This window comes from Ovis canadensis, chromosome 21 (assembly GCF_042477335.2).
Source record: "Ovis canadensis isolate MfBH-ARS-UI-01 breed Bighorn chromosome 21, ARS-UI_OviCan_v2, whole genome shotgun sequence".
NCBI classification, from domain to species: Eukaryota; Metazoa; Chordata; class Mammalia; order Artiodactyla; family Bovidae; genus Ovis; species Ovis canadensis.
Genome location: NC_091265.1, coordinates 44035889 through 44060761, shown reverse-complemented (window position 1 = coordinate 44060761; position 24873 = coordinate 44035889). Strand labels below are relative to the sequence as shown.

Sequence of the window (24873 nt, the reverse complement as noted above, 5' to 3'; positions counted from 1 at the left end):
AGCTGCATCGTGCACTGTATTTAATGTTACGTGTACTGTAACCCTGGGTCTCTCTCTGCATTGCTGCCGTTAAACCCCCAATCCTGCCAATCTTAAAGCTCCTGCCTTTGTTTACCTGCCCCGCTCCCCACCCCCCAGACTCCCCTTACATTCATCCACAATGAATGTCATCTTTTATTCTCTCATTTCCTCTCACTGTAATCTTAAACTTTGGCAAAACCTTCCCTCTGTCTATGAATTGTCAGTTGTCAGCCATCTGATTTTTTCTTCATGCTTTGGTAATGGGACATCTCTTACTTCTCTCTGGTTCTTTTTCTTTTGGAGTCGCTGAACACTTGGCACGGTGGATTTATCATGCATTCACTTGGCAGTTCTTCTGAATCAGATACCTTTGGATTTCTCTGATCTGACCACTTGGTCAAGTTGTTTGAGTTCTTCTATCCAGGTTTTCTTGATTTCTATCCATGTGACTTAACTCAGGATATAGTATTATCTCATAACTCCTGGGGGAGACAATAATAGAGATTTACTATGGATGTTTCTAACTGAATAGAATAGTCTTTAATAATTTTAAGCAAATTCTTTTCTCTCTGAGGTCTTAATTTTTTGAAAAATGCTAGAGCCAAGTGACTCTAAATTTGTAAGGTGGGTGAGATAAAGGAAGAAAGGAAGGGAAACAAGGTTTCTGTGTAGAACAGGAAATGGTTCTCAAAGGGAGCTGAATTGAGGTTCTTGTTGGGCTTGGTACAGCTTTCCAAAATGGGAGGCAAGACTTCGTTTTTCCTTGATACCATAGCATTATCTAATCTAAGATGTACAGTAGATGTTCAGTTGGTTTATTGAGGACTGTTGACACAGACATGCAATCGCTTAATTTTGTGCTTTGGTTAATCATTTAGAGTGTGGAAAGTGTAACCTCTTCTGGTTTATTATGGATGATAAGAATTGGAAGGCCTCTGCATGTCCTTTCTGTCCATTTCTAAAGTCCCTCGAGCTTATCTAAATCCCAATGTTGTTAGAGTAGCAGTCAAGCTGATGTTTCTTGCTTTGTTTTCTATCTCAGTTGATACATGGCTATTTAAACAGCCTCTGGTTGGATCTGTGTTCTTCACTGAACCCAGAAGGTACCTCTTTTGTGTATTTATGTCTCCAGAGAGTTGGAAATCTTTTTAACATTGTTTCAATACATCAAATTCTCATCTTATGGATCTAGATGTCACCAAACATTTTTCATTCAGACGCCTAATAGATATTTTACCTTTCAGCATGTTACACTACTAAAGTGTATTTCAAAATTACACTGCAAAGTAAGAGGTGACAGGATCTGTTAGACTTTTTGGGGGGGATAGAATATAAAATATATCATCTGACTGTTCTTCCATATCTGGAACCCTTAAATACTGCTGGTTTGCTTATTCATACACAGAAGAAGTGAAATGTTAAGCTCTATTTGATGGTTTCAAAGAAAGTAAATCCTCTCTGTAGTTTCCCACTGAATGTAGTGTCAAAGATTGGTCGCTTTACTCACGCCTTGGTCGCGTCTAAGTGTGGCACATTCCTTCAGAGGAGTGTTAATTTCACTCCCTGACTTCTGAAATGACCCTCAGTGGCAGATCCATCGGGGTTCTTTGTGTGAGGAGCGCCGTGCTCCAGGCAGCCAGCAAGTAGTGAGCACTGAGTGGTGTGGTTTCCATCTCCATTTATGGCCTTGAAAGGGTGAGAGGGACAAGGCTGGGACTCTCCATTTACGGTCCTTGAAGGAGCTGAAAAGTGCGGTTGGGGTGTTCCTGGAGGCAGAAAGTAGACATTGTGAGATAAAAATAAATTGGCAGGAGATGTTTGCAATTCAAATTCCAGTCCTGGCAAGGAGGGCAGAGGGTGCCGGGTAATGGGGTATAGAAAGTCACGTGAAGTCAGCTGGAGGCATTTGTCCCCTCCCATTTGAAGAGTTGCCTATGACACATTTCCCAGGTTCATTTCCGATTTGTTCCAGAAAGTTATGTGTTATGTACTTGTGAATATCCTTTACAAAGAGGAAGAAGAAACACTTTTAAAGAGTGTATGATCAGAAACCTCACTTCTTTAAGGCATCCTTTTGAGCACCAAAAGAAATCTCCAGAAAGGGAGTGTGAGGCAGGTGCTTTTGCAGGGGGTAGGCTGGCTGGTTTCAGGATGGACGACTCTTAATCGCTGCTCTGTGTCGGAGGAAGATCGTCATGTGTGTTTTGTGTTTATTATTCCCTTTGCCTGTCTGGATTTCTGGCCTCAAGGGAGAGATCTGCAGTGTTTGACAGAGTGTCTTCCAGTAGTTTGTCAACTGAGATTTAACAGTACTGAACTTTCGAGGAGGCTCCATGAAGATTTTTCAGAGTTGTTTGATTTTGGCGAGAGTAGGTGAGGTATTGGCTTATGGAAAGTCATCTCACATTCAATTTACAGAAATTTACAGTCTGGCTGACGTGTGTAAATTAAGTCTAAGGTAAGCTGCTTTGGCACAGTTGAGTTCAAAAGCACTTGGAGAAAAAGAGTCTTGTTTGCCGTGAAAATTCTCAAGAGTAAAACCCAGTAAAGTAGAAAGGAGATTAGAAGGAACAAAAGGAGGCAGAGATGGGACAGAGAATGAATATAATTAAACTAAATTTGGAACTGAGGCGAAAGGCCTGGGACTAAATCCTTGATTTATCTTTTGAAATATCATGTAAGCTAGCATAAGATATACCATTAAGGAAACTGGGTTAATTATCAGAAATATGCATTAGAAGACCATGAAGCAGGTTGAAGGGTTGTGCAAGGTAATAAAATTATACAGGTTTTATCTGTGGACTTGCATAAGGATATGTTATTCGCTGTGTACCATGAAGCAGAAAAAGGAGTGAAATAACACCCTTCTACCTCACTTTCTGTGACCCCACCCCAAAGAAACGATGGGCTTCGTTTGCTGGTGTTGGGCTGGCAGTTTGAGTTGGTAGAATAGGCTAGTATTATCATTGGCTAATTGTTAGATGTTGGTATTAGTGTCTTGTTGTTTCTTGATGATTAATGTTTGAGACTGAGCATCTGTAGGGTTATTGATTTGATCTCTTTTAAATTCGATTCTAGCAACTGCCCCAAAGACAGAGTGAGTTAGTAAGGAGTATGGACTATGTAAGTAATTTGTTTCACTAGCTAATTCGTTTAGGCAATTTACCCTATATTCCTTCTTAATCAAGAATAAGGAAGGGTACATTCTTTGCTTTGGGAAATTCTTCTTTCTGTCCTCCTTCCCCTCACTTTTTCCAAATTCTGGGCACAACAGCAGCTCTTTCTTTTCTGTGGCAGGTGTGCATCCTATTGGCTGGCTGGTATTTCTTGTTTTCTTTTTTTTTTTTTCTTTATTCTTTTAAAATGGGGGTGGGGGTATAAAAATATGTGTATGGGATACATGCAATAATGTTGTAATGTTTCTTGTTGTTTAATGGATAATTAATTGCAAAATAATTGTTTAAATTATAACATGTTTGAGTAAATGCTAAATTAGTCATTTTTTTTCTAATATAATAATGAATTTAAAATCTAGCATTCCTGTAACAATGTGTCTGTGTTTGTCTGTCCGTGTCTGTCTAATAGTAATTAATATCTGTGGTCCGTACCTGGAAGAGGAAGTTCAGCTTTAAAGGAATAACAAAAGACTTTGTGTCTTAGACCCTTCGCAGGTGTTACAGTCGGGTGAAAGAACATGGTGTTGGGAAAAGAAAGAGCAGTTACACATTTGAACAGTTGGAACAGGTGTTTGGTCAGGGAGGATGGGATGCTCAGCCCTGCCAGCCTGTACTTATTAACAGTAGTGGCTTGTACCAGGAGCTGGAGTCAGATGGCAGCACTATGGAGGAGTATTCACAGGAGGACTGGGGAAACCACAGTCAGGATCTCCACGGCTACCCCACAGATCAGGAATTGGGTAAGAAAGCCAGTGTCTGTGATACTTGCAGTGTGTATGTGTGTGTGTCTGTACATATCTTCACTTGTGCTCAGGTGTTTCATATCTGTAACACCTTTTTTTTTTTACAATTCCCATTGGTAGCACAACACATAGAGCCAGTGTCTGTTTGGGGCAATTTGGGTATCCTTCAGTTAGCCTTAAACTGCCGGCTGGGGCTTGGTGCCTTGAGTTCCACAAAGTCCCTAAAGACACACAAGAATTCTTAATTCTGGGCTGCACAGGGAAGCTCAGTGACAGGCTATGCAGTTAAAAATATCCTGCACCTCTTTGTTCTAAGGTGACTGCTAAGAGTATTGACTCCTGGCTCAACTCCCAGTATAGATATAACTGTCATTTCCTTCTTTTATCCCCAAAACTTTCCCCCACCCGTTTGTAATTTGCCAAAGGTCCCTTTCCAGGCTTCAGTCTAAACCATAAATGAAGGAAAGCCTTGGTTTGAAAGGAGCTGATAATTGAACTTCATCAGGGATCATACTCCTTCCGACTTCATAAAGGCTCCCATCCCAACAATAGCTGGAATGATTTATTCAGTATCTTTACATTAAAAATGGAAAATAGAACTCTTGGCCATGAAATGTAAATTTGTATGGACTAATTAAGAGGGTGTGTGTGTGTGTGTGTGTGTGTGTATATATATATGTAGTTGGGTTGTTTTGTTTTTTGCAATAAATGTTCTGGTTTTAGTTTTCATAATTTGCCAGTGCTAATCAAGTGTCTGCTGCAGGCTTTGTACATTCATAGCAAGTTGTGTAATGAGTGCTCACTTGTAAGTGAATGTTCTTACTCTCTAGTGAAGCGCTCGGGCAGCCCCCAGGAAGGATAAGTAGAATTGGCTCTATAAATGTGCCTCCCCAGCTTAAGACAAAAGTCCACGGGCACTGTTTTACAGATCCTCCTATGACAAAGAAATGCTAATTCAAAAGAAAAAGGATTAAATACTAATATTGAGTTGGCCAAAACATGCATTTGGATTATTTCATAAAATGGTGTGGAAAACCTGAAAGAACTTTTTGACCAACCCACTATTTCTTTCAAATGCTGTTCCTAAAAAAAAAAAAAAAAAAATCTTAAATATTAAAAGAGAGAAGGAGTAAAGAAAGTGGTTATAAAACTGTAAGACTGACACTATGTAAGAGAATTGATTACTGGAAGGAAAAAAGGGCAGATGCTAAGTGATCACTGCCTCTTAATTTCAAAACAGTTCTAAGGTCTAAATTACTTTGGCATCCTATAACTCTGGTTTTGCTGGAGAGAGTTAAGCCACCCAAACCTTTGGGACAAAAATAACATGTAGAGCATATTGATCCTGATATTGGGCTGGGGAAGAATAATTGCTCTATAATACCTACATAGAAAATCTAAATAAAACAATTATTTTCATTCTCATTCCTTTAAAAATCATGTTTGCCATGAAATTAAGCTTTAAGCTCCTAGCTAGAAATCCACTAGTGACCTTAAAGAACTTTATACTCATAGAGCTGGTTTCTGATCTTGTATATAAATGTATGCATCTCATTATATATGAGTTAAATCTATAAATCTGGCATTGGACCGTGTTTGACACTAGAATTAAGTTCTCGCATTGGAAAGTATGGTACAAACAGTAAACTTACAGCTACTCATCTACATAAATACATGTCACCACTTAGGAAAATATAATGTTTGCAAAACCTCTGTTTTTCAGATGAAATACCTGTCACAAAGAGAACATTAAAAATAAAACAAGAGTCTTCTGAAGAAGCACAGTAAGTAGATGTTCCCCCTTTCTAAAAAGTGTAAATACCTTAGTTTAATGACAAAAGTCTTGCTGTAATTAGACGTGCTATGGAAGTTAGGGGTTTCTCTGGTGGCTCAGACAGTAAAGAACCTGCCATGCCACTGAGGGAGCATGTCTCGTTGTTCTTCATCTTCTTAGCCTAAGTTTTCCAGTGGTTAATCTAAAAATGCTGAGAATTTTGTATATGACAAGAAGAAATAGATACATGAAAATAAGTGTGTCTGTGGTATTTGTGTGGATATGGCATTTGGATGTTTAAATATGATACAGAGATGAAGTGCAGGGCCCAGAGATTGTCTGGGGTTAAGTGAAATGATAGGAGGGCCAGAGGAACACTTAAATTATAGCTGTCCCCAACCTTTTTGGCACCAGGGACCAGTCTTGTGGAAGATAATTTTTCCACTGGCCAGGATGTATGGGATGGTTTGGGGATGATTCAAGCACATTACATTTACTGTGCACTTTATTTCTACTATTATTACATCAGCTCTACCTTACATCATCAGGCACTAGCTCCCAGAAGTTAGGGACCCCAGGTTATAATATTCCAATTTGGGAATCAAAAAGTAAATTCTTAGGAACTACAGGGTAGGCCAACTAATGTAACTGGAGATGAACTCAAGCTTCACAGAATTGGTGTCACCAGTCTCAGACCCCCCTGAACTTTTCCTAGTTGGAACTTCAGAAATACAGCAGACAGTTCTCAGGAACTGTTTAAATAACTGGGTCTAGTTCTCGCTGTGTTCCACAGCTGTCAAAAGCTGGTCTGAGGCTTAAGCCCAGGGAACTTCCAGGCTGAGATCAGATCAGTGGGGCAGGAAACTGGCAGACTCTGCAGAAATGTCCAGCATGGCTGCTTCTCCAGGATTCAGCCCATAGGGTGAGTGGGTCCTAAGAGGCGACTCATTTCCCGGCCTACCAGTTTCCTAAGAACTCTTCCTTATTGCTGACTTAGGGCTGTGACAGTACCAAATATGACAACTTCATTTGGGCACTGGATTTTTTCACTCTTAAGTTCAGGTGGAACTAACTGATCCATTCTTTTACACCAGTCAATTACACCATCCTTCACCCATGAAGAAGAGTCACCCCTTATTTATCAAATACCTACTGTATGTCAGGCATTGGGATACGGCAGTGAACAGAACAGACAAAAGTCTCTGGCCTCCGTCCCACCTCCTTAGCCCAGTCTTCGTTGAGATCAGGACAATATTTTAAGAGAGGACAAGGAGGAATGGTAGCCTTGAACAGTGATTTCTTTTTTACAGCATCGACTCATGCAGAAACATGGTCCTCTATCTTAGCCTCACAGACACCACATCCTCAACATTAGCAAAGTGACCGAGTGCCTTTGTGCACTCTGAGAAGAGGAACAGTCCCCAGAAATGCAGTGATTTCATCTGCATGGCCACCAAAGTACTTGAGTAGCTTTCTAGACAAACTGAAGTGCAGAGGGTGAGTCCAGGACAGTCACTGGACCAAGAAAACTGATAACAAAACATTCACTCTTTGTCATCTTGGAAAGAAAGTAAAGGAAAGTAAGAGAGAATGGCTATGTGGAAGATCCCCTAGTTTGTTCCAAAAGCTCTTCTAGAAGATTCGAGAGTATAAGAGGAAAGTGTACAGTCTGTCTTCTACCAAGAAGCTGTTCACAAACCACCATTACCCCCTCTTTTCTTGCCTGCGTTTAATTATATGTGAATGTGGTAGTTGAGTATTTTTGCGATTGATGTAGAGTGTGATTATTTGCTGCCAAGTTACCCTTTAACAAACTTCAGTCTTCCGATATCAGAGTTGTGCCCTGAGAAACAAATATCCTCATATTTATATAAGTCATTATGAGTGTCAGTTGGAATTACTTGAATTAAGCAGCATTTGAAACAAGAATTTCCCTGCACTTTGTCTTATTCTGTTAACTGTCCAAATCAAAATTGAAATAATTTTCATGCTTTTGCTTCCCTTTATAAAAATACATTTTAGGACGATCTCAATTCATTATCTGGAATTTTTCTCTCTTAAAACGGAAGCTTAGTAATGGGGCTTTTCCATCTGAATTTTCAGATCTTAATTCTGTGCTAAACTGTTCTTTTAAATTTGGGAGTAGTAATGTATTTTAGACAAATAGAGGAAAATATCCTTTTCTCATGTTTTTGAATCAGATCAGTTCAGTTGCTCAGTCGTGTCCAACTCTTTGCGACCCCCATGGACTGCAGCACACCAGGCTTCCCTGTCCATCACTAGCTCCCGGAGCTTACTCAAACTCATGTCCATTGCGTCGGTGATGCCATCTAACCATCTCATCCTCTGTCATCCCCTTCTCCTCCTCCCTTCAATCTTTCCCAGCATCAGGGTCTTTTCCGATGAGCTGGTTCTTCACGTCAGGTGGCCAAAGTATTGGAGTTTCACCTTCAGCATCAGTCCTTCCAATGAACACTCAGGCCTGATCTCCTTTAGGATGGACTGGTTGGATCTCCTTGCAGTCCAAGGGACTCTCAAGAGTCTTCTCCAACACCACAGTTCAAAAGCATCAATTCTTCAGTGCTTAGCTTTCTTTATAGTCCAACTCTCACATCCATACATGACTGCTGGAAAAACCATAGCTTTGACTAGATGGACCTTTGTTGGTAATGTAATGTCTCTGCTGTTTAATATGCTGTCTAGGTTGGTCATAGCTTTTCTTTCAAGCAGCAAGTGTCTTTTAATTTCATGGCTGCAGTCACCGTCTGCAGTGATTTTGGAGACCAAAAAAATAGAGTCTGTCACTGTTTCCATTGTTTCCCCATCTATTTCCCATGAAGTGATGGGACCAGATGCCATGATCTTAGTTTTCTGAATGTTGAGCTTTAAGCCAACTTTTTCACTCTCCTCTTTCACTTTCATCAAGAGGCTCTTTAGTTCTTCTTCACTTTCTGCCATAAGGGTGGTGTCATCTGCATATCTGAGATTATTGGTATTTCTCCCAGAAATCTTAATTCCAGCTTGTGCTTCATCCAGCCTGGCATTTCTCATGATGTACTCTGCATATAAGTTAAATAAGCAGGGTGATAATATGCAGCGTTGACGTATTCCTTTCCCTATTTGGAACCAGTCTGTAGTTCTGTGTCCAGTTCTAACTGTTGCTTCTTGACCTGCATACAGATTTCTCAGGAGGCAGCTCAGGTGGTCTGGTGTTTCCATCCCTTGAAGAATTTTCTACAGTTTGTTGTGATGCACACGGTCAAAGGCTTTGGCATAGTCAATAATGCAAATGTAGATGTTTTTCTGGAACTCTCTTGCTTTTTTGATGATGCAGTGGATGTTGGCAATTTGATCTGTGGTTCCTCTGGCTTTTCTAAATCCAGCTTGAACATCGGAAGTTCATGGTTCACATACTGCTGAAGCCTGGTTTGGAAAATTCAGATCAATAGTCGTAATCAATTTCATGTTTTCCTATGGCCAGCATGTATGGGTCAGACTTCCTTAACTTCCAGAATTTCTGAGTTAGAAATTAATCTGTTCATTCTTTTAAGTGATTCTGTTTACCTTTCTGAATGCAGCATTCTTCACCTACTTTTGATAGGTCCGAAGGCGATCATATGCACTATTATATACATACACACTATTATATACATACACACATTATTCTTGAGTTTCTGAAATCCTAGGGTCTTATGTGTCAATAGTTACTAAGTGTAATACAACTAGACTATAGAATAATGGAAAGCAGTTTATCACTGGTTCTAGAAACTTCATCGGGGTAAGCATGCCTCAGATTTTAATACTATGATTATCTTGACCTGCACAGTCCAATATGGTAGCCACTAGCTATCTGTGGCGATTTAAATGTAAGTTTTAGCTAATTAAGAACTTAATACCTCACTCACAGTAGCCACATTTCTGTGCAATGGCTAACATACTGGACAGCACAGACATAGAACATTTCCACCATTGCAGAAAGTTCTGTTGGACAGTGCTCATCTAGACACCTGAGGAATCTGACTTTTATCTCTCTTTCTAGGAAAAGAGACATCATGCAGAATATTGTACAAATTTTGGAATCAGTACAGTTGAAATGGGAACTGTTTCAGAGCTGGACAGACTTTTCAAGGCTTCACCTTTCTAATAAACTGGCCATTTTTGGAATCGGTTACAACACCCGTTGGAAAGAGGACATCCGTTACCATTACGCTGAAATCAGCTCCCAGGTGCCCCTTGGCAAGCGACTCCGGGAGTACTTCAATTCTGAGAAGCCCGAGGGCCGGATCATCATGACCCGAGTGCAGAAAATGAACTGGAAGAATGTATACTACAAATTTCTGGAGATCACTATCAGCGAAGCTAGGTGCCTGGAGCTGCACATGGAAATTGACTGGATCCCCATCGCCCACTCCAAACCAACTGGTGGGAATGTGGTTCAGTATTTATTGCCAGGAGGCATTCCCAAAAGCCCCGGTCTCTATGCCATTGGCTACGAGGAGTGTATTGAGAGGCCTCCCTCCCCCCATGTGGAGCGACGTACCCTGGACCCCGGAAAGGAGGGCCGGGTTGACTTGGAAACCCTTTCAGCACAAGCCTCACTGCAGGTGGAGATAGAACCCACTCGAATTATCTATTGCTACCTCGGAATCGCTGAGGTCAGGACTCTGCAGCAATGCTTGTTTTTACATTTCCAAGCAAATACCAAAACCTTCAGCAAGGATTGGGTTGGTATAAATGGGTTTTTGTCTCAGAACTGTATTGTGGATCCCGGTGTGTCCCCCAAATCCATCTACATCAAATTTGTAGAAGTTGAGAGGGATTTTCTTTCTGCTGGCTCATTAGTTGAGTGCCTGGAAAAAGCCATCGGGTACCCCTTAAAATATAACAACTGAATGTCATCCTTCATAAGGATCTGGGCTCTTACCTCTCTCTTCTCTACCCCTGTCCCGTGACCCAGACTGTCCCTCATCCAGATGCTGCCATCGACTCTTCATGGAAACTCTTTCCACGATCGGGCCAGTACAACTAAGAAACCATAGTAGACCTTGGGCAGAGAACACAGACCTCACCTGAAAAATGCTCATTTTGAGCAAACAAGCTACACAGCGGACTTGCGTGGTGGGTCAGCTGTTTCTTTTTTAAAAACAACAAAAAAACAATTTTTAAATGAATTTTAGAGCCCTAATGTAAACAAATGTAGGTACATTCCATATTGGACAAAACTTATACTTTGAGTTTCATATGAAATTGAAAAATTGTATTTTTTTCACGATGTTTCATTTTTACACATCTCTATGTCTCTATATAAGTATTATTTACAATCTTGAATAAATAAGCAATAGATAATGGCAAGTAAAATCTTGAGTCACAGTGAATAAGACTGTTTTTCAATATTACCCTTTAGCTACTATTGTATATAATTTAGAGTTTCACTTTTTTTCACCAACCAAGTGTTTTGCTATTCCCAATCAGTGTTGCCTGCAAAGCCCTCTGTTTCTGTGATGTACCAATTTTTGGTTGTGTTACCATTTAAAACTTAAAAAAAAAAAAAAAATTAAAGGAATTCCTGGCCTCTTGGCGTTGTAGTAGTGGAGCTTTTTGTAGCAGAGTGTGGTCTCACTGGCAGTGGGACTGTTCTCTGACTTTACTGCAAGGGATGAACAAAACAGAGCAGGGTAGTGGCTTCACTTCTTTACTCATCTTCACTCTCTACACCCCACTGGCCAATGTCATTATCTGTTTTCAGAGCCCCAAAGGTCACTGGGACATTTCGTTTTGTGCTACTTTTTAAAAAGCTACAAAAGGATATTCCTTTTGGCCCTCGGTACATAATATTTGCAAGAGACTTTCATTCCTCACCTTTATACTGAGTAATCAGGGGCAGCTGTCTCAAGAGCACGGGTGGAGGACTGACATCGTACTGCCTAGAAAAGGAGAGAAGATCTAAGAGAAATGTCCAAACAAAGATTTTAAGTGGTCCGTAGGATAGGAAATGGTAAAGTGGTGATTCATTAGGAGGGTAGCTGTCATGTTCAGATCTTTCAGAGATGTCTGTGCACTCCACATAGAGGTTAGTACTCAGCTAAGAACTAGCTTACCAGTAGTGTTGTGAAGGGATACTTTAGTCTCTAGGCAGGGATTTGTTAGATTTATTTGCCTTTAATGAGTCCCCCAACATCTCTCAGGTTTTCTACTTTAAGTGGTCTACATGTCCAAGTAGTAGCTATAATTCTCCCCATTTTTCTTGAAGATAAACTTGCATATTGATTTTTTAAAAAAGTTTATTTCTTATAGCCTGAGTGGCCTTATATTTTTCTCATTCTGATTGTGAAACTTGCTCAGTCGTGTCCAAGTCTTTGTGACCCCTGTTGGCTATACAAACCATGGAATTCTCCTGGCCAGAATACTGGAGTAGGTAGCCGTTCCTTTCTCCAGGGGATCTGCCCAACCCAGGGATCAAACCCAGGTCTCCCACACTGCAGATGTATTCTTTACCAACTGAGCCACCTGGGAAGCCCTCATTCTGGTTGGTCAGTGCTTATTTATTTGTCTAATGAGAGCTTATGATCAATGAGATGACTCTTATTAATGTCATTTGAGGCTAGCTTTATGGAGTTGACTGTTTCCTGACATGAGATGCTAAAGTGGGTGCTAGTTCAGGGAGTGTATAAATAGTCTGGAATGTTTGACTGCAGCACATCTTGCCGGGCACAGGCTGTAGGAATGGGCCTTAGGAAATTCTCATGAGTTAGCTCTTCTTTGGAACTTGGAATTATTATCCTGAAGACCAAGGCTACATTGACCATTTTGAAGCAATGATCTCATAATATCAGTGCCAAGTGCTGCAGGAAAAAGCATTATTGCCAGGAGTAGTACATGGCATTCCCCAAACTGCCACTGGTCAACCCTAAAACTAACACATTTTCTCCCCATCCCAATTCTCACTGCTGTTGGTTACTTAGCAGGGGCAGAACATTTGGGAACATTTAGAGAGGATGTTTGAGATCTACCTACTGTTACTGAGAATAGGGCACTGCTAGACAACTATGAGCAGCATGGAGAATATGGCAAAGACTGATCGTGTTTGTGTTTTCACCATGTGGCTTGGGATGGATGAGGAGGTGGGGCAAGAGGACAAAGCTGAGCATTGGGAAATGGAGACTCGAAAGTACCTTGCTGATTCTGAATATCTATTCTTTTTGGCTGGAACAATCCAGAAAAAGGGATAGCCGGGTGTCACATAACTATGAGTTTTCCTAAAAACAAAAAGTGGACTATTTAGACCTTAATGAAGCCTTATAACTGATTCCAGGGGAATGGAGACACTACATTCAAATATAAAAATCAGCATTAAAAATAAAGTACTGTAGAGACTTTCCAGGTGGTCCAGGGTTTAAGATTTTGTCTTCCAATGCAGGGGATGTGGGTTTGATCCTTGGTGGGGGAGCTAAGGTCTCACATGCTTTGGGGCCAAAAAAAATCAAAATAGAAGCAATACTGTAACAAATTCAATAAAGACAAAATGGTCCACATTAAAAAAAAAATCTTAAAATACTGAAGGGGTAAAAGATGATGTATGACTGGGAGAAACACTGCTGCTGCTACTGCTGCTGCTAAGTCGCTTCGGTCGTGTCCGACTCTGTGCGACCTCGTAGATGGCAGCCCACCAGGTTCCCCCGTCCCTGGGATTCTCCAGGCAAGAACGCTAGAGTGGGTTGCCATTTCCTTCTCCAGTGCATCAAAGTGAAAAGTGAAAGTGAAGTTGCTCAGTTGTGTCCAACTCTTCACGACCCCATGGATTGCAGCCTACCAGGCTCCTCCATCCATGGGATTTTCAAGGCAAGAGTACTGGAGTGGAGTGCCATCACCTTCTCTGGGGAGAAACACTAGTGAACTGCAAATCTCTTTAACATACAAACTTAGCTCATGCAGATAACCTGTTGTGCAAGCAGCTCCCAGATCACTCAGATCATCTAATATTCCCATTTTACACAAGGGTAAAGAGAAATATTCACCCCAAATTACTGCATCTCAGCAAAAACTTTCAGGAAGCAATAGAACTGCTCTGCTAACTTCTACACTTGACCCCCTCAGGGTCAGCAGGAAAAAAAAAAAGTGGTTGGAATAGGAGATAGTTTAGAAAATTCTTCTATTGGGTGAGAACAGTGAAAGAGTCCTGAAAGCACTGTTTCTGTGTCACTTGGAGAGAGTTGCTGCCTACGAATCTTTATTTGTATTTTTACCTCTTTTTTTCCCTTAAACTTTTAATTGAAACAATTTGAGATTTATAAAATACTGTAAAAAGAGTACAAAGTATTCCCCTATATATTCACTTGTTCCCATAATATTAATATTCTTGCCTGCAACAGTGATTACTGTGGTGGTTACCAGGCAAGTAATATTTGTGTCTTTACTTCTGGTGTAAATTACTTGGGGTGCAAATTCTGAAAAGTTGGCTACTGAGAGTGAATGTTGAGGTTCTAGGTTATGTAGCACTTGATTACAGCCTATAATCAGATGGTTTAGTGCACCTGAGACAACCAAGAGCTCACTGCTCTTCTTAGAAGGGGTAACCTAGCCTGACCTGGAAGCAAAGGAGGGATGCTTATCAAAGGTGCTTTGCAATGAAGACTAAAGTTAAAAAAATGACTGTGATAGACTAGAAAAACCCAACCAACAGCACCCCACCATACACACACATAAGACGTAGTCGACAGTTTCAAGCCTGTAGCCCTGCATAAAGGTATGAGACCAGCAGTTACCTATTACTGCTCCCTTTGCAGTCACTAAGCTGCCGAGCACTAGATTCCAGGGATTGCATGAGCAGTCTAGTGTTTGCATGGCCGCTTCTCAACGCCACTGCATGGCAGGTATTTAAAGAGCAGTCACGCAGGTCATACGAGGAAGAAGGAGCTGAGAGGGTCAGTGGGGCACCGTGTATTCAAAACAAAACCTTGGAGAGCGCTGGCTCAAAGACCACACTGAGAACCATGTGGAGTAAATGAAATCCAGGAGACCTGGCATCTTTTCTGCCCAGTCGACTATCACCTGTAGCAGGCAGCGCCAGGGATTCGTTGTTATGGTTTCTGTCCTCGGTGACCTTAACTCGGTGGTTGAGCTGTGCCCGGACCTTTGAAGCATCTTTATTTTGGTTGTCCGACAGAAGCCAGAACAGGTGCGCGCCCTTCTCTAAGAGAACTGCGGCCGCCAGAGGGTGCAGAGGAGCTTTTGACCGACCAGCGTGGGGAAGTGGGGGCGGGGTGGGGTGGGGGAGGGACGGTTAAATTAAATTTCACTAGAACATGATCTAGTCCGGGGAATTAAAAGATCAGAACGCGCCGGGGGCGGGATGGGAGGCAGCGAAGACATAGGCAGAAATAAACCGAGGGACTCAGTCCAGTCTACCTTCCCGCAGCTGCCTCCTCCTCCCCGGTCTGCCTAAGGCTTTTCAGAGTTGAGAGGGAGAACCTGGCTCCTTTCTCCTGTTTCCCGCTCAGAACCTGGGGTTCCTTGTGCCAATCGTTTCCCTGCTTGGGTTTGCGGCACAAGCTCCGAGTGACCCTCGGGTCTGCCTTTTAGGGAGGCTCGGGGAACCTGCGGAGAGGTCCGATCTCCGCCCGCAGGTCCTCGCATCCTGCCCCGCAGCCTAGGGATCCCGCGGCACCTGCAGGGATGGGCAGGGGCGGCCGCGGCCGCATCCTTTCGCCGTTCTCCCGGCCGGCTCCCGCGGCCAGCCCGCCGCTGGCCTTGGAAAACTGGTCGTTTCAGGCAGCAGAACCGGGCCCGCGTGGCCGGCGCTCTGGCCCCTTCCTGCCGCCCCGACCCCCACACTGCGAGCCCCAGTGGCCCAGGGGACGCGCGGCTGAGGACGCTGTACCCGCAAGCTCCCCCAGTCGGTTGGTGGGCCGGGACCTCCGGACGCTTAGGGTGGCCCCTGGACGTCGGACAGTCCCCAAACCTCCCTTCCTTCCTGGCCCTCCTTCCTAGCCCACGCAGCGGACGAGGAAGGGTATGGCGTGGTCTGAGAGGTCAGGACCCTCTCCTCTGCCCTGGACCTCCGCCGGCTGCGAGCGCCCCACGACTCACCCGACCCCACCCTGCGTCCTGACTGGGTGGAGGCCGCGGGATCCGGCCGTCGGAGCGCGAGGATCGCCCCCCTGCTGCGGGTCACCCTGGAGCCCCGCCCGGGAGGACGGCGACCTCTCCGCCCCCTCGAGTGCCCCGCCCCCCAGTCCCTGGCGGTCCCCACCCCGCCACCAGCACACACTTGCAGAGACTCTGGCCAGAGCCGCCCTTGGTATCAGTGGCCCGATTCCCGCGTCCGTTCCAGCTGCCGGGCAGCCTGAACACCTGTCGGTCGGTGTGTCTCCGAGCCGGCGCCCCTCACTCCGTCGGGGCCAGGGAAGGCCATGATTTCCATGCCCGGGCCTCCTGCGACCAGCTTGCTGCGGGTTTTGCTTCTGGGGCTGACTACTCTGGGTGAGTGAAAGCCTGGACCTGGAGAGGACATGAGATGGGAGATGGGGTGAATCCCACCCTGAGGGGGTGGTTTGGGGCGCTGATGAGGAGCTGGGTGGGACAGGATCCGGACTCTGGCTCTTTCCCTCCCAGCACTTATACTTTCCCCTAGGTTGGGTGTCACTGGTTGGTGCTGATTTCTGTTGCCTGTGTTGGGGAACAGCCACCACTTTGGGCGCAGTATGTTTGTGGCAGGAGAGACCGTTTGTTGGAAACATTCCTCACCCTCACTCCCCACCTCCACCCGGCAGAGCCAGATGAGCTGAGCTGCTAGAGGAGACACTGGCTAAAGAGCTTAAGGACTTAACTCCAGCCCCCCTCCCAGCCCCCTGCCCCACACACAAGCTGATGTGCAAGAGCCCCTGGGGAATTCCCTGGTACCCCAGCTTGACTCATGCACCGACTTCACCTCAATTCCCAAGCCTGGATCCTCCCTCTGGCCCCCTCCTTCTGCTTCCTGCCCTGGGAATCAAGGGAGGTGCCCCCAAAGCTTGACCGTGAGGTCATGTAGGACACAGGAAGTGGAGGAGGGGTTCGAATGCCTAGAGGAGCAGAATTGTGACACCCCCCCCCAAGAGGTCCATCACCCCTCGTTGGTTCCCTGAGCCAAAGGGACAAAGGAAATAGAGAGAAGGGCCTCAGAGAGTCAGAGAGGAAGGCCACCTCCTTGGGGCAAGTGCTTGAGGCCTGTGTGAAGACCTCCAGGAGCACCCAGAAGCTGGGGTGGCCCAGTCCAACATCTGGGAGAAAAGGACCCACAGAAAAGAAGCTCATTATAAACCATTTCACATGCTGCCTCCCAGGCTTTCTTGCCGTCTTTCAAGGATCCCGAATGAGGGTGAAGGGTGGGTTTGTCCGGCTCAGCTTTAACTCCTCATTTCTCTCAGGCTGGAAGTCTCCAGGGCAAATAAGGCTTGGAAAGAACCGTAGTGATGGAGACTGAGATGGGGACCATCAAAATCTCACCCGGGTGCTCTTTAGCCCAATCTGTGCTGCAAGGGTGTCAGGGCAGGAAGTATTAGGGTCCCCAGACAAAGTGGGGCTCAAGACCAGACTGCCAGCCCCTCTAGGCTTGGTGGCCTGCTGTAGGATCCCTCCGCTTCTCAGTCCCCCCTTTCCCAACTTCAGCTGTCTCTTTTCCTGCATTCTATCCTCAATTTCCCCATCCCCCTTCCTGCTGGGGATCTCTGAAGCAAGGCAGAAAAATTCAAGTCAGTGTCCAGGGCGTCATCTGATCATCTGTGTCTTTCCTGCAACCCATCCTTTTTCTGTCCGAGCTCTGATAACTCTGAGCCTCAGTTTTCACACTGAAGGTCCAGGCTTCAGCATCCCTACCTCTCCCCACCCCCCCACCCCACCCCGCTGGGGATTGCCAAACTCTGGCTGGCCACTTGAGGGTTAAATGGTCCTCTGGATGGTCAGCACTTTGGGAGATACCGGCTCCACTGGGCTCTGCCCGACCGGGTTCTACCCGGAGGCCCTTATGCTCCCTCGCGGCTCAGCGATACTGCCCCTGGGGCGTGAGAAGCCCGCGGGGGGAGTTTCTCAGAGAAAGAGGGAGACTAAAAATAGTAGCCCTGGGGAGCCAGCCCAGAGCCCATTTTCGCTCTCCTTCGCTCTTGCCTGCTCCACAAGTTGGTCTGGAGAGGCCCAGAAGGGTCCCTTCCCTGCCCTGGGTTCCTTCACTCAGATCCGCCCGCCCCTCTTTCCTCTCCCTGTGGCACCTGGGAGCAAAAAGGGCTGAAGAATTGAGGGGTTTCTGGTCCGGGGATCAGAGCAGTGAGGCCTGGGGCCCTCTCCAGCTCCTAGCTGACCTGTGTCCAGGCCCCAGTGTATTCAGCTTACTACTTACTGACTTACCCTGCCCCCTTCCCCTTTGTAAAGTGACATTATAAATGCAGGACCTGAGCGAGAGGCGCCTAGGGCGAGGCGGCTCACTCTTCTCCTGGGACCCGGGCAGGTTTCCGGCGGGAACTGTGTCTGGCCGCTGGGAGTGAGCTGCAGGAAGGCCCGGCTAGGGCCTGCGCCCCCCGTAGGCCTCTCTGGTGTCCCGGCCAGCCGGTCGGTCCTCAGCGGGCGGCAGGCTCCTTGAGTCGGAGGTTGTTTTCGCCTGCAGCGCCTCCGGTCCAGCGGCGCCCTCCGCATTGTCTCCTGGCTTATCACCGGGCACAAGTTTCCTGCTCAGCCCTCAGGGACCCTGCCAGGAAATGGGGAGGGGGGTGCTAAGAAGGCCAAGGAATTGGGGTGAGGGTTCTGTAAAGACGCGCAACCAGGAAGCGGAGGGGGTGGCGCGCATCCTGGCCGGATCCGCTCCTGGGCCCTCAGAGGCCTTCAGCCGGCCTCTAGGAGGGTGGACAGCCTGGCCTGTGCGCCGCCTCTGTCTACTCGTCGGCCCCTGACCACCAAGCAGAGATGGCATCTCAGACTCCAGTGCAGACTGTTGAGGCCGAGGACTCAAAAGCTTCAGCAAGAGCCGGTTAAGGTCCAGAGCCACCAGCATCCTCAGGCCTGGCTTCGGACAAGTCCAAGGTTTTTCCCCTAAAGGACTTTTGATTGGGCCTCTCCTCTGCCTCTCCAAAGGGCAGTAAGGAAGTGCCTCTGGACGCCATGAGGCAAGCTCTGATTCGACAGTCCCCTCCCTGAAACCCATACCCCCGGCCACGTCCTGAAGGACAGCCACAGGCAGATGGAAGCTCTGTGCTTGATCAGTTTTGTACCTGATGGTCAGGGGACTTTCCTTCTCCTCCTAGCTCTGCCAAGGTTCCCAGAGACCTCAGAGTATCCCCCCATCTCCCCTGGGCCCCCAAAGGGCCTTTGAGAGGTTTCCTGTGGGGAGCCCACTTGTGGGGACCCAGCAGGAAGTCGTGGAGCCCAGCAGTCACTGGGCCGCACTGGGCCCTGGCCGCTCCAGTCTCTCTGGCTCGGAGTAGTTCTGAAGGAGCCGCGGGGTTAATCGGTAAATGATTAACCTTCCCGCTCCCCTTTGCCCATCTGGTGGAGAACTGCAGGAGATGGGAACGCTCTTGATCCTGACCCTGTCTTTCCTTCTTGGCTCATGCCCTGGGGAAATTGCAGGAGCAAGTGGCTTAAGTAGAGTGTAGATTAAAGGTATTAAATCTGCCCTTCCTCTTGGGTGTCTTCCCCTTCTCGTTGGAAATCTTCCCCCTCCACTTGGTGCTCTGAAATCTGTGCCTCTGAATACAAATAAATGTACAGACACGGTCCTATCCTTGCTACAAGCCAGCGGGGCTGAGGCTGGGGAGAAGATGCAGTGATGGACTCGACCATCGCAGGATCACAGCCCAGCGGGCCCTGGGCAGTCTTGGGAGAGACCCCTGAGAGGTTTGTCCTCTGCTGCCACCGCGCTGGGCAGGGTCCCAGGCTCCGCGCTCACCCTCCTTCTCTCCTCCCCAGCGTCCCCCTCGCGGGCCCAGATGGAGGTGCACGTGTCCACCAGCCTCACGAAGCTACAGGCGGTGGAGGGAGCGGAAGTGGTGCTCCCAGCGTGGTACAGCCTGCATGGGGAACTGTCTCCGACCAAGCCCAAGCCTTGGGAGGTGCCCACCGTGATGTGGTTCTTCCTAGAAGGGAAGGATAAGAATATGACCCAGGTGAGGGAACTTCTGGGCAGGAGGCTAGCTACCTACTAGAGGCGGGTCTGGGGGCTGCGGAGTGGGAGGGGGTTGGGGGAGGGAGGGGAGAGGAGTGGGGGAGTGGATTGGGAAGAGCTGGTGACCATGGGAGGGGTCGCCAGGGATGTCAGGGAAATGCAAGGTCCGTGTCAAGTTTTGTTTTGATCTTGGAGGCTTCCCCCCAACCCACCCATTTCTCCTTTTCCTAGGGTTCCCTAGAAACCCAGTACTTTGCTGGGTGAGGGGGAAAGTGGGGACTGAGGATACAGGAAACAGGAAGTTTCGGGCAGGTGTCACACAACTTTTAAAAGTTGAGTATCTTCCTGCTTTCACATTATCTGTCCTTTGGATGTGGTCATAGGCCACAGGTCACAGTAAGCCCACTCCCCGGATGATTATCTGCCCCCGCCCCCTGCACTCCTTTATAAACTCCTTTCGAGGCAAGGGTGGGTCTCCTCCTACAGTCTCTCACCTGTCCTCCTTTCCTGACATCAGAGGTAGATTTACCCAGAAGCCAGGGAAATGTCATTTTCAGAGCACCTTTTTTACATGGGCTCCCTGCAAGGTCCTAGGAAGAGTGTTGAGGGGGGAGTCATTTGATAAATAGGGGAAGAAAGCATATGAAATATGAAAGCAACTTAGATTGCAGGAGTGGGGCTGGGATTTATACACTGAAGGGGAGGGTCTTCAAGAAAAAGAAAATTTTATAAGATACTTTTTCTTTTTGGCTCTCCCCCTGCAGCCTGTTTCTTTCATATGTTCTCCCCTTGTTTATATGATCCCCTCCTGGTGGCTCAGATGGTAAAGAACCTGCATGCGATGCAGGAGACTCAGGTTCGATCCCTGGGTCAAGAAGATCCCTTGGAGAAGGGAGAATGTTTAACCACTCCAGGATTCTTGTCTGGAGAAGTCCGTGGACAGAGGAGCCTGACAGGCTACAGTCCAGGGGGTCTCAAAGAGTCGGACATGACTGAGCAACTAACACACATCCATTTTTGCATCTTTCTAAACACCCAAGTGGGAGATGAAGAAACAGCATCCAGGAAAGAGGACCTGTTCTGATGCAGAGGATTTGGGGCAGTGAGAGGGTGGCTAGGGAGACAGAGGTGGATGGAGAGCTGATACAGGTTAGAGAGGATGGGGCAAGTAAGGGGTATCTGAGGACCCCCAGTTTGGGGGAGGGGGACGAGCTGAGCCCTGGGCACAGAGCAGGCATGTGGTGATGGGGAGGTGTTGTTGCCCCCACCAGGTGTTGACATACATCGGTCAGGTCACAATGAGTGAGCCTCGAGCATCCCTGGTCTACTCCATGCCCTCCCGGAACGTGTCACTGCGGCTGCGGGACCTGCAGGAGAAAGACTCTGGGTCCTACCTCTGTTTTGTGAACTTGCAAGACAATCAAGGCACTGTTAAAGGTCAAAGCAGCAAACATTTAGAGCTGGATGTGCTGGGTGAGCAAGAGGCTCCCATGGGAGGTCGGGCAGGCCTCTCCCCCAAATGACTGAAGGGGAAGGTTGGGGGAGGGACAAACGGAGTGACAGAGGGTCCATGTGTGGGAAGGGGAGCTCTTGGTCCCCTGATAGGAGTTTTAACCTGTCTCCCCTCTCCCAGTCCCTCCGGCTCCTCCATCCTGCCATCTCCGCGGCGTGGCCCACGTGGGGACCAACGTGACCCTGAGCTGCCAGTCCCCAAGGAGTAAGCCCACTGCCCAGTACCAGTGGGTGCGGTCACCCCCATCCTCCCAGGTTTTCTTTGCACCTGTTTTAGGTGAGGGAATTTCTGAAGACAAATGAGAGTGTGGCTGGGGTAGAGGAATGATGAGGGACAGACGGACTGGGGGGCAAGGGGCGGCAATGCTGAAAAGCACTGTGGTGGGGACGGGGGAAGGAGGGTGTGGGGAGGGGGCTGAAGAAAGAGGCCTGCCAGGAGCAGACAGGTGCTGAAGACCATGCCACTCAAGGGACGCTGGGGCTGGAGGCTCCGCCATTCACTGCATGTGTGACTTGGTGGCTGTTTCCTTGTCTGTAAAATGGGAGTATCAATAGCCCTGACTTGAGCACACCAGCTGGCTCAGTGGTAAAGAATCTGCTGGCCAACACAGGAGACACAGGAGAATGGGGGCTTGCTCCCTGTCTGGAAGATCCTCTGGAGGACCCACTCCAGCAGTCTTGCCCAGAGAATCCCATGGACAGAGGAGCCTGGCAGGCTGCAGTCCATGGGGTTGCAAACAGTCGAGCATGCATGCCTGAATGCCACTATAAAAAACACTTGGACGCCGCTAGAACTTTTTTTTTCAATTTATTAAGATTATTGATGGAACAATTTTAATATTGTATACCAGATGCTTTGGAAGAATTATTCTTAATTTATCAGCTGTGGTAAAGGTATTGCAGTAATGTGGGACAGTATCCTTATGTTTTGGAGTTTCATGCTGAAATGTTCATTTTAAAAGATCTTGAGAAAAAGAGAAAAAATGGAATAAGTGTAGCAAAATGTTAGCAAGTATGGGTATATGGGTTTTCATTTTGTTCTTCCTTCTACTTTTTATTTGACCATTTTTATAATAAAACGTTTTAAATTTTTTTTTTTATGTAGGCTTACATAATAGGTTTGTTGTAAGACTTTTATATAAATTAGTACATGTAAAGAAATTAGTCTTTGGTGAAGAGTAAGCAGCCAGTAAACTTTAACTGTTAGAATCATTAGATTATTTCATACATTCCTTTCAGCACCATCAGTTAGGTCATATCACCCCATGTTATAGATGAATAAATTGGGGACCAGAAATAGCAAATAACTTTCTTAAAGTCCCATGGCCTGTTCTGGATGCCACGTTTTCTAATTCCTCGCTCAGTGTTTTTTCTCTCTCACTACTCAGAAATAAAAGTAAAAATCGGGTTTTGGCCTTTCTGGGCATCACTTCCTCTTTAGCCTTCTTTCAGATATCGCTTGGGAACACTGAGTGGTGGAAATGGAAAAGGGTATTGAGCTAGCAGTTTGGCAACTGACCATCACACCTTTACCTTTCATTAGGGATTCAGATAGCCAGAGAGTCAAACTAGACGTTCCAGAGGAAGGGCAGGGTGATTTTTTATGGGAAAGGGGATCGATCCTTGGACTGATGGCCAAATTGTGTCCACAGATGCCATCCACGGGTCTTTAAGCCTCAAAAACCTGTCCACTTCCATGTCTGGAGTGTATGTCTGCAAGGCCCACAATGAGGTGGGCAGTGCCCAGTGCAATGTGACCCTGACTGTGAGCACAGGTCAGTGAGGGGTAAGTGTGGTTAAGGAGATTGATCAGTGGTGGGGTGGGTCAGCAAGAGAGGGGAGGAGGGCTGTCTGCGGAGGCCTCTCGTTGTAACAGGACGAGGTGCTTGTCCTGGTTACATGTTTGTGCAGGTGTTTGGTCAGTGACCACTTCCTGCTCGACAATCACCTTCCTTTTAACAAAGAGAGAAACTAGGTATGGTGGCAGTGGGGCAGAGGGGCAGTGGGATTGGGAAGGGCCAGGGAATGGCTGAGAGTCCGCCTCTGACAGTAAGGTTTTTCCAGGGCCCAGGGCTACGGTGGTTGCCGGAGCTGTCGTGGGCACCATGGTCGGACTGGGGCTGCTGGCAGGACTGGTGCTCTTGTACCAACACCGAGGCAAGGCCCTAGAGGAGCCGGCCAATGATATCAAGTAAGTGTCCCTCGTCTCTGCCAAGAAGAGGGCTCTCCTTGGGGATTCAGGGAGCTCCTATCTAAGGTAGGAATGGGCAGTGGCTGAGACATCACTTCTGTGGGCAGATTTTAAGGGAGGAGAGGTGAGAATAAGACAAAGCATATGGAAACTCTCCTCTCCTCCTTCCACCTTCTGACCTCTTATCACTTCTCTGATGACTAGGGAGGACGCCATCGCTCCCCGGACGCTGCCCTGGCCCAAGGGCTCAGACACAATTTCCAAGAATGGGACCCTTTCCTCCGTTACCTCGGCGCGAGCCCTCCGGCCACCCCAGGGCCCTTCCAGGCTTGGTGCATTGACCCCCACACCCAGCCTCTCCAGTCAGGTCCTGCCCTCGCCAAGGCTGCCCAGGACAGAGGGGGCCCACCCTCAGCCAATATCTCCCGGCCCTGGGGGGATCTCTTCCTCTGCTCTGAGCCGCATGGGTGCTGTCCCCGTGATGGTTCCTGCCCAGAGTCAGGCTGGGTCTCTGGTGTGATGGCCCAGCCACTCGCTGGCTAAGCCATTTGGTTTTTCTCCTTCCTGCAAGGTTCGGACACTCCTGGCACAGAGGCCTGAGATTGGGAGGGTGGCCGCCTTCCAGACCGCTGGTCCTCCACCCTCACCTTTCTGAGGCTCAGTTGAAACCCAAGTTTCCAGGAAGTAGGAGAAGAGGAAGTGGACCTGGGATTAAGAAGCGCTCCCACCCCTGGCTGTCTCTAAGTCTGCAGTGGGATGCTGCTGAAATTGTTACCACTGCCTCCCCCCCAACCCCCAGGCCTGGTGGGGACCACCAGTCAACCAGTCCTCCAGGCCTCCTTGGTCTGTACCCCACCCCACCTAACCTCATCCTTCACTCCCCGCTCCAGCTCCTTGCATTAATATAACCTACCCTGCTGGCTTGGTTGGGTTTTGCTGGGGCAGGGGATAAGGAAGATATTTTTTTTTTCAACTAACTTGAAATGCATGGTTTTGTTTTTATTTCGCCAACTTCAATAAAGATATATTGTGTTTGTATGGAAAGTGAGAGTCTAGTCGCCTTTTCAACTTGGAATTCCCAGGGAGAAGCTGACTCTCGGGATGATGCTAAGAGGATGGTACCCAGACTGTGGACCCAGCAGGGCTTCTGCACACAGCCGACTTGGCTTACTGGCTCAGGATAGCTTTTCTAGAGTCTTTACAAGGGTTGTGTGCTGTCAGGTGGTGCTGGAGAGGCACAGAGAACCTGGGGAGCGGGGGTGTGGGGGGGTGGGGTGGGGGGAGGTCCTAGCTCACTTTGAGCAGCAAGAGGATGAAATTGGTGACTT

General features: G+C 47.1%; 2 protein-coding genes and 1 long non-coding RNA gene across 15 annotated transcripts in view; 2 read left to right on the top strand and 1 right to left on the bottom strand.

Moving 5' to 3' along the window:
• MSANTD2 (Myb/SANT DNA binding domain containing 2) overlaps nt 1–11293 on the top strand; it is a 30394-nt gene extending 19101 nt beyond the window's left edge. For 5 of the 8 annotated variants that reach the window (XR_011251653.1, XR_011251654.1, XM_069565086.1 and 2 more), the window contains 3 exons: nt 3682–3937; nt 5664–5724; nt 9754–11293. Coding sequence is in view for 5 of the 8 variants with exons in the window: in XM_069565086.1 (XP_069421187.1) it covers nt 3682–3937; nt 5664–5724; nt 9754–10606 (1170 nt within the window). In the remaining 3 variants the exon portion in view is untranslated. The remainder of the gene's footprint in view (nt 1–3681; nt 3938–5663; nt 5725–9753) is intronic. The other 3 variants (XR_011251655.1, XM_069565087.1, XM_069565090.1) reach the window with 1 other exon arrangement.
• On the bottom strand, nt 157–18366 carry LOC138426505 (uncharacterized). Of its 4 annotated transcripts, XR_011251660.1 has the most exons (6): nt 18093–18363; nt 15982–16211; nt 12887–12970; nt 11574–11638; nt 1529–1787; nt 157–503 (listed from the first exon to the last, which is right to left on the bottom strand). It is a non-coding gene; the product is annotated as an uncharacterized lncRNA (long non-coding RNA). The 4 variants fall into 4 exon arrangements; XR_011251658.1 differs by lacking the exon at nt 12887–12970 and having other exon boundaries at nt 18093–18366; XR_011251659.1 differs by lacking the exons at nt 12887–12970; nt 18093–18363 and adding an exon at nt 17014–17224.
• On the top strand, nt 15372–24589 carry ESAM (endothelial cell adhesion molecule). Of its 3 annotated transcripts, XM_069565094.1 has the most exons (8): nt 15941–16193; nt 19647–19843; nt 21114–21315; nt 21476–21631; nt 23007–23129; nt 23419–23545; nt 23750–23877; nt 24117–24589. In XM_069565094.1, the coding sequence occupies exons 1-8, from the start codon at nt 16124–16126 to the stop codon at nt 24143–24145; spliced, it is 1032 nt and encodes a 343-aa protein (XP_069421195.1). In that variant the 5' UTR covers nt 15941–16123; the 3' UTR covers nt 24146–24589. The 3 variants fall into 3 exon arrangements, with proteins under 3 accessions (XP_069421192.1, XP_069421195.1, XP_069421194.1); XM_069565091.1 differs by lacking the exon at nt 23750–23877 and having other exon boundaries at nt 15372–16193; XM_069565093.1 differs by having other exon boundaries at nt 15962–16193; nt 23750–24159.
• Nucleotides 24590–24873: the final 284 nt, after the last annotated feature.

What these genes read in the sequence shown, in the direction of transcription:
- ESAM (XM_069565091.1), top strand. Translation starts at nt 16,124, where the DNA reads ATGATTTCCATGCCCGGGCCTCCTGCGACCAGCTTGCTGCGGGTTTTG. An exon ending in AGGATAAGAATATGACCCAG is followed by an intron (nt 19,844 to 21,113) that starts GTGAGGGAACTT and finishes TGCCCCCACCAG; the next exon opens with GTGTTGACATACATCGGTCA. An exon ending in GAGCCGGCCAATGATATCAA is followed by an intron (nt 23,546 to 24,116) that starts GTAAGTGTCCCT and finishes CCTTCCTGCAAG; the next exon opens with GTTCGGACACTCCTGGCACA.